At 41.5% G+C, this 12,413-nt stretch overlaps 1 protein-coding gene across 2 annotated transcripts in view; it reads right to left on the bottom strand.

Moving 5' to 3' along the window:
* The window catches only part of MAP9 (microtubule associated protein 9), a 54,142-nt gene that overhangs the window by 15,780 nt on the left and 25,949 nt on the right, over nt 1–12,413 (bottom strand). For both annotated transcript variants that reach the window (XM_087963684.1, XM_087963683.1), the window contains 4 exons: nt 8,300–8,580; nt 7,640–7,686; nt 5,577–5,742; nt 3,106–3,195 (listed from right to left, as the gene is read on the bottom strand). In XM_087963684.1, the coding sequence (XP_087819810.1) occupies nt 3,106–3,195; nt 5,577–5,742; nt 7,640–7,686; nt 8,300–8,580 (584 nt within the window). The remainder of the gene's footprint in view (nt 1–3,105; nt 3,196–5,576; nt 5,743–7,639; nt 7,687–8,299; nt 8,581–12,413) is intronic.

The following is a 12,413-nucleotide window of genomic DNA, read 5'->3' as shown; positions in this document are numbered from 1 at the left end:
GAATTCGAAAAATTCCTAGCGGAGCGGGGGATACGACACGCGTTGACAGCGCCGGCACATCCGGTGGCGAACGGGAGGGCAGAACGGATGGTTCAATTTACAAAAAAAACTATCCAAAAGATAGAAAACGGGGAAATCCAAGAGAAAATAAACAAAATGCTTTTCATACAACACATAACCCCGAATACAACAACCAATAAAAGCCCAGCAGAACTACTGATGGGGAGAAAATTAAGGTCCCCACTCGACAGACTGCACCCCACATACAGCCCAGAAAAACCCCCAAACTCCTCAAGCAAAGACCGAATATTTAAAACAGGCGACACAGTATACGCGAAAAACCTCATCGGAGACCCACTCTGGGTACCAGCAACCATAACCCAAGTGACAGGTCCACGCTCGTACCGCTTACAGACAACCGACGGACGAGCATGGAAACGACACATCGACCAATTAAGGTCAAGAACAGCCACAGGAAACACAACCGACACGCAAACAGAAGCAAACACAGAAGGGAACCCCCCCCCCAACACAAACCAAGAGGGGAGGGAAGGCCCCAAGGCCCAAAACCCACGAGAAAGAAACCAGGAATACTCACCGGCAAGCAGCCACTTGACACCTCACCAGGGAGAAGCAGCCAGGCCAGCTCAACCAGCCCGGAAAGACCAGGCGGGAGCGGAAACCGCAGCTCAACCAGACCGGGTAGACTGGGAGGGAGCTGCGATGAAAGGCCCGGCTCAGCTTTCCAGACGGTTCCATCAACAGGGCAGAGAGCAACACAGAACCCGATCGAACCGGCCGGGAGCCAAGCACCAACTAATCTGCACAGGTCAAGTAGACAAGTACGTAGCCCCGCCTACTTACGGGACTACGTTACGTAGGGCCCTACCAAGAGGGGAGGGGTGTTCTGTACGGTCATTACCATTCTTATAGAATCACGCAGTGATTGGCCAAGACGCGCGGCGAGCTGATTGTCGAGCGAGCAGCACTGATTGGCCCGCCGCGAATCTCCCGCGATTGGTGGAAACTGATCGCGGGAGATTCAAAGCGGTGCCATTGGCCGCGGCCAAAGAATAAAAGCCGCCGTTTTTCTTTCGAACCCGAGCCGATCTCAGGAATCAATAAATGAGCTGAACTAAAGTCACTGGCTCCGAGTCTTCTTCCTTGCGACGGACACGACAAATATAAATTTGTACATTAGAAAACCAAGGGGTCCTTGGTGTTCCCTGAGCTTGATTGTTTTCTTGCAGACATTTCATTACCCAAACTAGATAAGATCAGATGTACCTCATTTCAACCCTGAACTACAAATATTGTCCTTAATCAGAAAAGCTTCAGGATACGTGAAAGTATTCTATTAAATTCTTTTTTTCCCATCACCTTTAGTAAACTACCTTTAAAACTACAATAGTGATTTTTCTGTTTGGAACACACTTGTTCCTAGCTAGCATTGCTTATATTCAAGGCTGATCCACCCATGTTTCAGCCCAAAACATTAGGAGAGCAGGAAGTTAGGGAAGGATGTTGTAGAGTTCTCTAGGGCAATCAATTGAATGGATAGAGATTCAGGTTTTGATTTAGGAAATAAGACTTCAACCACTTCTTTGACATGAATACATTGGATGGATTTCATGAGCCACTATTTCGTGAGGCAAAATGTGCTTTAGGATCAATGGAAGTTCAAATTAGCACCTGCCTGCAACTCCTTAACCAAATACATATTTTGCCAGGATTGTGTTTTAGTCATTAAAGGTGTCGGTGTGATTCCGGGATCAGGTACAGCTGCTTTAAGGAAAGAGAGAGGCGCTACAGGAGTACTCTTGCATATGCTGAATTGCTTTTTTGCTTCTGAATCCAAACTATTGCACAATTGTGCTATTTAATTCAGATTCTATTTATAATGAACTATTTCACGTATCTACAAAACCACCATCTCCTCTCAGCTAGTCTATTTACCAATTAAAAGTACTTGATTATATATTAAGATTATGAGAACAAAATCAAATCAAATCAAATCAACCTTTATTGTCAAGAGTACAACATGAGTACAACAATGAGATTGTCTGAGCCTCCCTTCGTGTACCCCCCCCCCCCAACATAACTCACAGTGAAGACAGAAAGTCCCTAACCCAGGGAATCATACTAATAAACGCAGTCTTATTGCACCACACACTGGCTCTGCAATTCTATGTAGAACTCTCAACCTGTGACATTAAAGATCATGTATAAAAATACTGATGGCAAGTTATAAAGCATATTAGCATTATAAAGTCCTGCAAACATGTTAAGAGGTCAGCTGAAAACACTTAATTATCATATGGAACGTAATGGGCACATGGTTGTATGTTAGAATTTCTGTCAAAGCCTAGCTAACATTGCTAAAATACTTTAAAAAAAAAAAAAAGCCAGTCTCCCTGTTGACCAATTTTAAAAATCTCTTTCTTTACTGAGAGACAGCAATCATGTCTTACCATATTATGTAAGTATATTACAGTGTTAATCCATCTAGTTTAAATCCTGAGCTAGTTAAAAGATTGCTGATTAGTTCCTGTATGTGTTGGTAGTAATTGTTGATTACTAAGATTATTAAGGTCTTTATGGAACCTAAAGCTGAATATGAAAATCTTGGACTGGCATATCCCTTTTCTTATACTGTTCACCAAATGGTCAGTTTTATCTTTTGGTGTTTTTTTTTTTTAAAGGAGTAGGAGTGGGTAGGGGGAGAAAGAGAAGGAGAAAGAAAAAGATCTATACAGTTTCCCATTTCCTTTAAGCAAATATAGGTAGTTTGTAACAGGTTAAAAAAAAACCCAATACAAGTTAAAAACCAATATACAAACATGTAAAATCATCAATAATTTTAAAACAAAAAAACCATGATCAACATCCTGCCTTGTTTATATGTTTAGAGCTGACACTGATGTTTGTAATTCTGTGTATAATAATATAAACTTACATACAATCCTCTTTGTTTGCTTCTTTATCATAATTAAATTTAACAATCTTCATCCAACATCATTTGCATGAAGTCAAAAAGAAACAGGACATAACTGGAGCACTCATGGAATGACTTAATAAAACTTATGGTTAAGTTTTAAAACCAACCTTTTCATTTTTCTCTCGCAAGTTCTCGGCTTTGGTTCTTTTTATTCTTTGTAATTCCAAAAGGAAGATTCTCTTCTTTTCCAACCAGTCCTATAAAGAGAGAGAAATGGATAGCAATAACATATGAATTATAATAGATCACTTGTGTCAACCTATGACAATTATGGCCCATGATTTTTTTAAAAACCTCACACTGATTTTTGAACCACTCAGTAAATCATTTTTGAGGCATATAAGCTCAAGATGATTAAAAACAATAAATCTGATTAAATGCTGTTTAAAACTTTAAAACTGACTTTTTAAACATGTCCTTACTTATTCTTATAGTTTAATTGGTAGATTGTCTTTCTAAAACATTCTTAGAAGCCAAAATTGCTTTTTCTGCACATGAAGTGACAGCAGCAGATAAATCTAGAGTAGTCTCCCTAGGCGATCAAAATAGGTGATTCGTTCTCTAAATACTCATAAATAGTTAAAATGGGAATGTCTAATGGGAGCTGAGATTAGGCTAGGTGAATCTGTATTAAATTCATGTCCTCCTCAAGGGGAATAACTGAAATGTGGAATCTTCACTAGGTTCAGTGTGTATAGGATTTTCTTCAGTCTAACCCAGGGTTCCGCAACCTTAAATACTCAGAGTCATTTGGACGCGTTTCCCACAGAAAACAAAACACTGGGAGCCACAAAACCTTGGTGGGTGTGGCCAACTCGATGTCACTCACTCCCGAGTCACATGACCTCCCAGCCACACCTACCCAGGTTTTGTGGCTCTCGGTGTTTTCTTTTCTATGGGAAACAGGTATCTCTGTCTCTCTGTCTCTGTCTCTCTCTCTCTCCCTCCCTCCCTCTCCCCCCTCCCATCTCTCTCCCTTCCCATCTTTCTTTCTCCATCTCTCCATCTCCCTCTCTCTCCCTCTCTCTCTCTCATCTCTCTCTCCCTCTCTCTCATCCCATTTCTCTCCCTCCCTCTCTCCTTCATCTCTCTTTCTCCCTTTCCCTCCCTCCTCTTTCTCTCTCCCTCTCTCATCTCTCTCCCTCCCCATCTTTCTTTCTCCATCTCTCCATCTCCCTCTCTCTCTCTCATCTCTCTCTCCCTCTCTCTCATCCCATTTCTCTCCCTCCCTCTCTCCTTCATCTCTCTTTCTCCCTTTCCCTCCCTCCTCTTTCTCTCTCTCTCCCTCTCCCCTCCCATCTCTCTCCCTCCCCATCTTTCTTTCTCCCTCTCTCTCCCTCTCTCTCTCCCATTTCTCTCCCTCCCTCCTTCATCTCTTTCTCCCTCTCCCTCCCTCCCTCCCTCTTTCTCTCTCCCTCCCTCCCCCCTCATCTCTCTCCCTCCCCATCTTTCTTCACGTTCTTTCTGTCTCTGGAAAGAGAAAAAATGTTGCATTGCAAAAGGAGTGACATCACAGCACTATGAGGTTGCCACCTTAGATCACCCCTGAACCTTGCAAAACTGGTCAAAGGCAGAGAGAGGGAAGCAGACAGAGCCAAATAAAGCCGAATCTCTCCCCCCCGTATCTTTTTCTCTCTCACTCCCTGACTGTGTCTCTTCTCACTCTCTCAGAAAGCCCTGCGTGTTCTCCTTGGGGCTCTTCGCTACCCCTTTTTCTTTCTTCCTTTTGGAAATCTGGGCTAACTGAAGAATGAGAGGAGAAGGAGCGGGAGGGAGAGGAGGGAAGCCTCCTCCTCCCCCCTCCTTCTTCTCTCGTGCGCACCCTCCCAGCCCCACCACAGCCAGCTCCACGGCTTCTCGCTGCTCTTGCAGTGCTTTGTGCAGCACACTTAAATTTAGTGCACTTCACTCCATCCCCTCCTCCTCCTCCCTCCTGGAGCCCATTACAACATGGAGCATTGGCTGCAAGCCAGCCCAGCCAGTGTCTCGGGGCGGAGAAAAGTCACACGTCTCCCCCAGCAGCCGGGGTGCGCACAGCACCAACAAGGGCCGGAAAAAGAGGCAAGTAGAGGGGTGCTTCGCTCCCGCCCTGGAATACAGAATGAGACTCCATCTGCCGCTGTTGCCCTTCTCTTCTCAGGGAAAGCGAGGAGTGTGTGAGAAGGGGAGGATGAGGGGTGGGGCCATCCAGTGGTGGGATCATCCAACAGAGAGCCGCAGAAGAGGGCCCAAAGAGCCGCATGCGGCTCTAGGGTTGCACGTTTCCAACTCCCGGTCTAACCTAACAAAGCTCCTGAATTATATTTGGGGTTTTATGTGGTTTAATAGGATCAAAAATGACTTAACATTAAATGAAGAAATTTAAGACAATTTGCCACTTTTTTGTTTAAAAAAAAAAAAGAAATATAGGAAGGCCAAATACCAGTGTTTTTTCATTCATTCATTCATTGTATACAGTCACCAATCTGAGAATCATCTGACAGATATGAGAAACCCCAAAACTGGTACCTAATTAAATCTAATCGAAACTGCTAATTTGACAGATTTTCTCATAATATTAAATATGCTAAACATATACCTGGTAAACAGCTGCTCGTAAACTATCCGCTTTATCTAGCTCAGCACTGTATTTTTGTAGATGCTTGTCGTCCAAGAACTTTAATGTTCCTAAATATTGAGCAGATGTACTTCTTGGGACAGGAGAGCATTTCCCTGTATTCTTCAAATATGTAGTGCTCACAGACCTGTAAAATAAAAGTATAATACTAAATTATTAATCAGTTAAATAAACACAAGAGTGGTATTTTTTAGAAAATACATGCATTCTTAGGTTTATTACAGTCAGGGGTGGGATTCAAATTTCTTAACAACCAGTTCTGTGGGCGTGGCCTAATTTGTGGGTGTGGCTTGGTGGTCATGTGACTGGGTGGGCATGGCTTGCTGACTGGGTGTGGCTTGGTGGTCACGTGACTGGGTGTGCGTGGCTTGTATGTAAATATTGTAAATATGTAAATATTGAATTTTTTATAAAAAAAAAAAGCGACTTTCACCCAAAATCAGGCAAAGCAGCCAGACAGATTGAGTTGCTCACAGAATCACAGATTCACTTAGAGATCTACTATTCTGCAATCTGCTACCTGAGTCTGACACATAAAATTTGCTTGCAAGCAAACTCACAAAATTAACTCACAACACACCATTATGTAAATATTGCATTTTTTATAAAAAAAGAGCAACTTTTACCCAAAATCAGGCAAAGCAGGCAGGCAGATTGAGTTGCTCCCAGAATCACAGATCCACTTAAAAATAGAAGCTACAGTCCTAAGGAAGGCTCAGCTCTGCTTTTAGATTAGCTAAAAAGCAAGAAATCTAACGATTTCCTGCTTTCTAGCTAATCTAAATCTCCTGGCACAGCAGAACAGCTGATGGTCAGGGGGAAAAATAGCAACTTACCAAATGCAGGCAAGTTTGATGGCGCGCATATACCAGGTAAGGAGTGAGTGGGTGGGAAGGGAGGGGCGGGGCCAGCCAGTGGTGCAAATTGCCAGTTCTCCGAACTGGGCAAATCACAACAACCAGTTCTATAGAACCTGACCGACCAAGTAGAATCCCACCCCTGATTACAGTCTTAAAAACACAACTGCAATACTGAGAGCACAATTCAAGAAACAAAAATATTACATCCACCCTAATATATTTTTATATAGTCTATAGAACTCAGCAGGCAAGCTTCTTGTCCTCTGATTGAAGCTGCTAGAAGTTGCAAAAACTCTGTTCACTCTGCCATCCAGTTAATTATTGAAAGGAGGAGCTGAGAAGAACATTATGACAGAAACTTACTTCTATGGAAGAAGAAATATAGAATTCAACATTTCCACATTATCTGAAGAACTATTATATGTCTGTGAACTAGAAATTGTCATTAGAACATTTAATCTATACAAGTGAAAACAACTATCTTTTAATGTAACAATTTTATGTGGGATTAATTATATTATTTTTATATTATATGTTTATATATATAATATTAGCTATTCATGTAGTTTAATAGCAAATATGATCAGTGACAAGCAAATAAAACAAATTTAAAGGATTAAAATGTAGTAAGAGTAGCAATATAAGGGAAGGAAGGAAGGAAGGAAGGAAGGAAGGAAGGAAAAGAGTAAAAGGAAACTGGTGACAGCTGCTTCATGGAAAACCTAATATTTTCCTCCTGTGTATGTGTCATGCATTTTTAAAGATTCCTTCCTTTTACTCTGCCTGGATTGTTCTTTCCATCAAATGGTTTGAACTGATTCTAAAATAAAAAATATTAAATAGGTTCTGTTCGACAAAAACAATGATTCTGGGAAATATAGTAATATCAATCCTGAATTAAAACATATTTCAGAACATTGCTTTGGAAAATGAGTACTGCCTCTTGAGTCATCTAATTCACAAATCCGATTACATGTATTCAATTATATTGTCTGTAATTTATCAGAATATAAATTGTAAACATTTTAATATCATGCCACTTCATAAAGCATGTGTGTCAAATTATTGGTAGCTGTAGAATATAAATAATAACGTTTCCTAACCCCAAAAGATACAATTATTCATATTTCCAAATAGTTATTTGGGAAAAATTAAATTTCCTACCTGATTTTAGCTTTTTGTGGAACTGCCTCTATCTCTTCACACTTTTCCTAATATAACAAAAACAAATTGGTTGTATGAGCCAGTAAAAACCCAAATTACCCATTTAGTACCTATTCTGTGACGTTGGTGTATGAAATTAAAGGCCTAAAAAAAGATGGAAAAGTTGTGATATACAATTTCCTTTACACCACATACATCAAGTCTAACAAGGTCCAACCTTGCTTGATGTCATTTTCTTTCCCTTTTTCAAATAGCCCTACAAAACTGGGCTACATTCCAAACTAGCTATAAAGAGGGATTATAAGCGTTATGTTATGAGAAGAAATCAACTTTGTCTCAGAAAAGGAGTAATGTGCTCATCAAATACAGTTATATTTTAAAATATAACCTATAATTGTTATGCTACTATTTTTTCAAGTACTTATTTTTGCATGAGAAAGATCATTCCTTTAGAAACAAATACAAATACTGACCTTTGTCACTTAACATTACAACATAGATCCAAGTTTAAGCTTGTAATCGTTATGTATAACTAAACATATTGTGTATATCATATATGAACACTTTAACATTATGCTACTTTGTACAGCAATCATGTCAAGTTTTATCAGCAATCATGATTCCTGCCACAAATACATGATGATGATCCATAAATATTACCTTTACAAAATCCTTTGAATTATCCAGTATAGATTTTGAAGTAGTTAATGCTACTTTCTGTTCTGATTGATCATCTTTTGGTGTCTCAATAGAATTATTTTCAATGACACTGGGTTTTAACATTGGGACTTTTTGTTCTAGAAAGACTTCAGTTGACTTATATTGCTTCTTAGTATTCTCATAAACTGTGGTCATCATTAATTCTATAACCGAAGGAGATTTTCTGTCATTCTCCAGCAATCTGAGATCATGGCAATTGTCAATTTCTTGATGTTCATTATCTATTTTTAAAAGAAAAAGTTAAAATTATTAATTTTATTTAATTTTAAAGAAAATTGACAAAGATAACAAAATAATTCAGATGAATGTATGTGAAGCTGTATAAATCTATCTCAGAATTGCATATGCAATGAACATAAATCACACAAATTCCTCAGTACATATATATCTGCGTACACCAGGAAATGAGAAAACATGTTTGATTGAGTGAAGAGACAAAATAAATGAGATTAAGGGAGGCAGATACCTGTTTATTTTTTGAAATATTTTAAATATGGTTTTACATTCTGTAAGCTGCCATGAGTCGCCATGGACGAATAGGCGGCAATATAAATTCAATAAATAATAATAAATATTTCCTCTACGTAAACACTATAAGGATAGCTTCCTTTGTGTGTACAGTGCAAAAAAAAAATGCTTTTCTTTGGGTGTATAACCACCTACAAACTGTCTATATATGTGAGATAAATTCTGTTGAGCTCTATGAGAACCCTTCTTTGTCAGATGCTGAATGGTGTGTATATGGTCTGATTATGCAGAAACCATGCTAAAATGATTAGCATCTGATTTTAAGGATTATTCATCTTAAGAAAATTACCTTAATAGCTATAATTTTGCCACTAATTAACATGTAAAGCAACTCCACTGAGGGAGTTAAATATAAAACAACAGTCTCATTGCACACAACGAATAGAATTGCTCTTGATAGGAAGTAGGGCCATAACATTTTATTTTATTTTATTTTATTTTATTTTATTTTATTTTATTTTATTTTTTATTTTATTTTATTTTATTTTATTTTATTTTATTTTATTTTATTTTATTTTATTATTTTATTTTATTTTATTTTATTTTATCTATTAAATAAATAGGCAACTTGAGGGACCTTTCAGACATTCAATTAAAATACATTATAAAACATTAAAACAATAAATAAGGCACATAAATTTAAAATTCAATTAAAGTAAAACTAACCAGGATGAAAAGTGAGGAGAAGGGGTGCTATCTACTCCATTAGCCACTTCCAAGTGCCACACCCTAACTGGGGTCCAGATTAGTTGGCACAGCCATGTCTTCAAGGTCTTTTGGAAGGCCAAAAGGGTGAGTGCAGACCAGTGGTGGGATTCAATTTTTTTTATTTTTTATTTTTACTACTGGTTCTGTAGGCATGGCTTAATTTGTGGTGTGTGGCTTGGTGGTCATGTGACCGGGTGGGTATGGCTTTGTGGTCGCATGACCGGATGGGCGTGGCTTTGTGGCCATGTGACTGGGTGGGCATGGCCAGGTGATCATGTGACTGGCAAATCAAATACAAGTGGTCCTCGCTTAATGGCCAGCAAGTGTTCTAATTTATGACTGATATCCCCAGAGCTACTTGACCTGTTTTTGGAGTTTTGACAGCCATACACACACACACCCACTTCTAACCCTGCTATTCTATGATTCTGTAAGGATTTGCTGGAGGAAGGGGTTGGACTAGATGACCTCAGAGTTCCTTTGCAGGCCAGCCCTAGACTGCTCTGCTGCTTCAAAGAGTCTTCTGAAGCCAGGGTTTGTGTCCTTCCTTCCTCTCCTTTTTTTTTCTCTCTCCCTCCCTCCTTCGATGTATTTTTATCTATCCATCCATATATCTCATTCACTTTTTCCTCTCTTCCTCTTTCTTTCTTTCTTTCTTTCTTTCTTTCTTTCTTTCTTTCTTTCTTTCTTTCTTTCTTTCTTTCTTTCTTTCTTTCTTTCTTTCTGTCCCTTCCTTCCATCCCCCTTTCTTTGCCCACCCCTTTTCTTCCTTTCTCTTCCTTTTTCTTTCTTTCCCTTTTCTTTCTTTTCTTTCTTGTCTTTTCCTTCTCTCTTTCTTTCTCTCTCCCCTCTCTTTCCCTCTCTCTCTCTTCCCTCATTCTCTTTCTCTCTCTCTCCTCCTTCCCTCTTTCTTTCTTTCTTTTTCTTTCTTTCTTTCTTTCTTTCTTTCTTTCTTTCTTTCTTTCTTTCTTTCTTTCTTTCTTTCTTTCTTTCTTCTTTCTTTTCTTGCTACCCCCCCCTCACACACACACACACACACCTTATCTGGTATGAACTGAATGATCTGGCAGCTTGAGTCAGCACCAGGCAGTGGGAAAAGGAAAAAAAGTACCTCCACCCATAATGGCAGTGGCAGCAGCACATTGGACAAAACACCTTCACAGTTGGCAGAGGCAGGGGCTTCGTGTAAGCGGCTGCAGTGGTGCTTTGCACAAATGCCCCCTCGGACCTCTTTTTTCTTTCTTTCTCTTTTCTCTTTCTTTTCTTTCTTGTCTCTCTCCCTTCCTCTCCTTTTCTCTCTTTCCCTCTTTTTATCTATCTATCTATCATCTATCTATCTATCTATCATCTATCTATCTATCTATCTATCTATCTATCTATCTATCTATCTATCTATCTATCTATCTATCATCTATCTATCTATCATCTATCTATCTATCTTTCTCTGTTTCTGTCTCTCTGTGTCTCTCTTTCCATATCTCTTTCCACATCTCTCTCTCTCTTTCCTAGGGCATCTTCTGAAGGATCCCCTTCAATCCTGGCAGTGCCCTGGGATACCTCGTTGAATTCCATTTGGTTCCTTTCCATTTCCATTCCCGCTCCCATTCCCACTCCATGTTATTGCTATTGCTACCGTGTTTCTCACATAATAAGGCCGGGCCTTATTTTTTTTTTGACCCCCGAAAAAACGGCTAGGACGTCTTTTCGGGGGTGACTTAATTTCCCCCCCCTCTTGCATCCTCGGGTGGGCGGGCGGCCACAGCTTGGATGTTCGGGAGACCTTCCGCCACCGTTAATTTCCCTTCCCCCTTGCTGCCGTAGCGTTACAGCAACGCCGCGGCGTTTGGCGCAGCCACGTGCAGCCAGTCAGGGCTCCTCCCTGCAACCGGAGCCCTGAGGAGACACTATTCAGGCGCTCCTGTGGCCGCCTTCCCTTTGCCTTCGATGGTAAAGTGAATTATTTTAAAAACCTCCGCTCATCCCATCAGGGCCGTGTGAGCTGAGCAGAGCCGGGAAAGCAAGCCGCGGGTGTTTCCTGGTTCTGCCCAGCCCGTACGGCTCTGCCGCAGCCCTGGCGGGATGAGCGGAGGTGTTTAAAATAATTCACTTTACTTTCAAGGCAAAGGGAAGGCGGCCACAGGAGCGCCTGAAGCCAAGTATACCAACAACAAAGGCAAATCCTCAAGGTGGGCTGGAGGGAGGTGGCTACGTGCCCCCGGGCTGCTTCAATGCAAGGTCCTGACTTGCAGCATCCTGCCGTTGCCGCCGCGTCCTTTTCGCCGCCGCCTCCCTCTCCGACTGCAAAACTCGTGTGCTTCGCCAAACGCTCCGAGCGAGGCGAGCTCTTTCTTTCATACATAGAGAGAGGGGGGGGAAAGACGTCGGCGTGCTCCGAGAGGCTGGCTCTTTTCTCTAGCCGAGGCTGACAGGAAGTGCCTCCAGGGCCATGGCAGGCAAGCCGCGGGTGTTTCCTGGTTCTCCCCAGCGCGCACGGCTCTGCCACGGCCCTGGCGGGATGAGCGGAGGGCCCGGCGGGGAGGCACTCGTTGCCTTGGTGACATTTCGGGTGCCTCCGCCACCTCCTCGCCCGTCGCAGGTGGCGGTGGCGGCGGCAAGCGGCGGCGCTTCGCTGAGGGAAAAAGAAGACAGCGCAGCCACCTTGCTTGCTTTCCCACCTGCCCGCCCCAGATGGCCTCAGGAGCGGCGGCAGTGGCATGCCGGCGTCTCCCCCCCTCTCTCTCTCTATGTATGAAAGAGCTCGCCTCGCTCGGAGCGTTTGGCGAAGCATACGAGTTTTGCAGTCGGAGAGGGAGGCGGC

This window comes from Notechis scutatus, chromosome 4, assembly GCF_049901735.1.
Source record: "Notechis scutatus isolate UNSWTSFEM ecotype Mainland chromosome 4, rNotScu1.2, whole genome shotgun sequence".
NCBI classification, from domain to species: Eukaryota; Metazoa; Chordata; class Lepidosauria; order Squamata; family Elapidae; genus Notechis; species Notechis scutatus.
Note: the sequence above shows the minus strand (reverse complement) of the source record. Positions and strands in the feature narration are given on the sequence as shown.